This window comes from Drosophila novamexicana, unplaced genomic scaffold, assembly GCF_003285875.2.
Source record: "Drosophila novamexicana strain 15010-1031.04,08,12 unplaced genomic scaffold, DnovRS2.1 tig00000644-arrow-pilon, whole genome shotgun sequence".
NCBI lineage: Eukaryota > Metazoa > Arthropoda > Insecta > Diptera > Drosophilidae > Drosophila > Drosophila novamexicana.
Genome location: NW_020824814.1, coordinates 848,243 through 850,772, shown reverse-complemented (window position 1 = coordinate 850,772; position 2,530 = coordinate 848,243). Strand labels below are relative to the sequence as shown.

At 37.3% G+C, this 2,530-nt stretch overlaps 1 protein-coding gene across 1 annotated transcript; it reads right to left on the bottom strand.

Moving 5' to 3' along the window:
* Positions 1-1,179: 1,179 nt before the first annotated feature.
* Positions 1,180-1,595, bottom strand: LOC115762735 (larval cuticle protein 65Ag1-like). Its single transcript, XM_030705068.1, has 2 exons — positions 1,447-1,595; positions 1,180-1,378 (listed from the first exon to the last, which is right to left on the bottom strand). The coding sequence occupies exons 1-2, from the start codon at positions 1,563-1,565 to the stop codon at positions 1,180-1,182; spliced, it is 318 nt and encodes a 105-aa protein (XP_030560928.1). The 5' UTR covers positions 1,566-1,595.
* Positions 1,596-2,530: the final 935 nt, after the last annotated feature.

Genomic DNA, 2,530 nt, shown 5'->3' with positions numbered 1-2,530 from the left:
TGTTTATGCTGGTCGCTGGCTCGAGTCTGGCTGGCTGGCTGACTGGCTGTCCAGTCTCTCTCTCTGTGTGTAGTCGGTCTGATGCATGAAATGTAATAAATTTCGTTATCTATGCATTATTTATGCCGTAATTTGGTATTTTAGCCCAAAAACAGAAAAATGAAAAGCGTCAAGCGCCCTGGCAGCAAACTGTGGACAGGCCCACAAAGCTTTCAGCCTTCAACAGAAAATGGCGTCAGGTCAACGTTACACATTTTCACCAATTTTCCTCCTCTCACCATATATATATATATATATATATATATATATATATATATATATATATACGTGTGTGTGTCTGTGTGCGCGCATAAATTACACTTAGAGCATTCCGTTTTTGGGATGTGTGCAAAATATATATATAATATAGGTATATATATACATATCTATTTAGTGTATTTGTATATATGTTTTAAATGAAATGTTGCCTGCAAAAAGTTGTCTGGCTCTTTGTGGCTAAACATTGGTAAATTGGCCTCAACCTGGTCACGTTTTGACCATGCTCAAGCACTTCAATCAATCTTCAAATTTACAAATTTTAAGCAAAATATTTTCAAAAACTTAACAAATTTAATAAAATACACGCGTGTATGGGCCGCCTCGTGTGTATAGGATATGCGTTCTTGTTTAAAGTGTGACCTCTATGATATTTTCAGGGAATATGAAAGAAAAATTGTGAGTACAATTTTGCGGCGAACTGTGATAGATGTGCAAAATGTGAAACATTATGGATATCTATATACTGTTCAAAAAACCTACATAAAATTTGGTGTATCTAGTTCTTATATTTCTCGAGTTATGCTTGATAAAAATGGATATTTACCAATATAATGAAAGTTCTGTGTATTTTATAGAAGAATATATACTTCAGGTTTCACGTCTTTAGCTTTTATAGTTTCTGAGATCAGGCAAACGTATAGACAGCCAAAGAATACAAAAACATATACAAGCTAAATGAGACGAGAACAAATCTTCAGGACTATAAGGTTGGGAAGTTGTTGATTTATGAAATATGACCAAAAAAAGAGCAAAGCAAATAGTGTGAGCGCTTTTTTGTCAATCAACTCAGTCCACCCAAATAGACAAAACAAAAACTTTAGATCAACATTAAATTTATTTTTTAAGTTTTAACATCGCTTCTTAGGCAACGGGGGCGACGGGCAGATGAGCGCCCTGGGGCTGGAAGCCGTTCTCATCGGCGACGTAGTTGATGGTGTAGGTCTGACCATCATCGGCAACGAAGGAGTATGAGCCCTGGACGGAAATAGCCTCATTTTCTGAGCCAATGTTCTTCAGCTGACCTGCTGCATTTTCCTTAATGCCATTGGATGTCTCGAATCTGTAGCATCAAAAGCAAAGGATTAGCAAAAGCTGGACAGTAGCCCGTCTTAAGGGGTTAATAATTACTCGTAGTTGAATGATTCGGGTCCAACATCGGCTTCGCTGCGCAGAGTTTGTGCATCAGAATCAGCGGGTGCGGCCAGGGCGACGGCGAAGAGCGCAACGAAGACGATCAGGAATTTCATTTTTAGGTTTTTGTGTTGCGCGTTTGAGGTATCAAAGGTAACTATACTAACATCAGGCAAGTGGACGCGTATTTATATCAAAGCTTGCAACAAATTCGGATTGGATAAAACTAGTTTATCGTTTCATATTAAATGGCAAAAAAGTATAAAACTAATGAAATGAAATAAAACTTGTTATAGTGGGTCTTATGTTTGCGTTGATTAAAAACGTCACAAGGCGAAGACGTGCAGACGACAAATGAATTCAAATTCGGCAACCCATTTACATAATCTACACATATATATGTATGTGTATACATATATATGTATTTATAGTATAAAATATGTTTTGATATACATAAACTATATGAATTATATGCGGCGACTCTTGATTTCCTTAACTTTATTTATACGCTCTCTCTCTCTCTCTTCTTCTCACAAGTATTGAGTTCTAAATCCAATTAGCAACTATCCGAAGTTCTTGAAACATGTTTATCCATTATCGCTGGCAGTTTACACCTCGAGATGCCCCCGCTCGAGATGCCTGCCTATGCTAATCTCTATATATATATATAACCATATATATATATATATAGTTGGTGTATGTGATACCCACTATCACTTTCAGCTAACTTAGATGCGTAGAGACGAGCAGATAGATACATAGATTTAAGCAGATGCGTCTCAGTTGTGCCGCCGGTTGACAACCCCGCACACGCCGCTTGATCTTGACCAGACTCAAGCCCGGGCCCAGATCTAGACCGGCCAAGGTTACGGCTTTGCCAATAGCTGTTTGACTGGTCGCTGCGGCATCTTTTTTGTCGAATATATTATTAGGGTTTATGTTTTCAATTTCGTTTTCTTTTATCGAAACGAACGATTTCTTGCAGATTTTGCGCCAGTCAAACATTTGTCTATAGCTTCACAAATACATTTTGTTATATATTATATTTAATTTATATTCAGAAAGTATTATACGGATTTGT

What these genes read in the sequence shown, in the direction of transcription:
- LOC115762735 (XM_030705068.1), bottom strand. Translation starts at nt 1,565, where the DNA reads ATGAAATTCCTGATCGTCTTCGTTGCGCTCTTCGCCGTCGCCCTGGCC. An exon ending in CCCGAATCATTCAACTACGA is followed by an intron (nt 1,379 to 1,446) that starts GTAATTATTAAC and finishes TTGATGCTACAG; the next exon opens with ATTCGAGACATCCAATGGCA.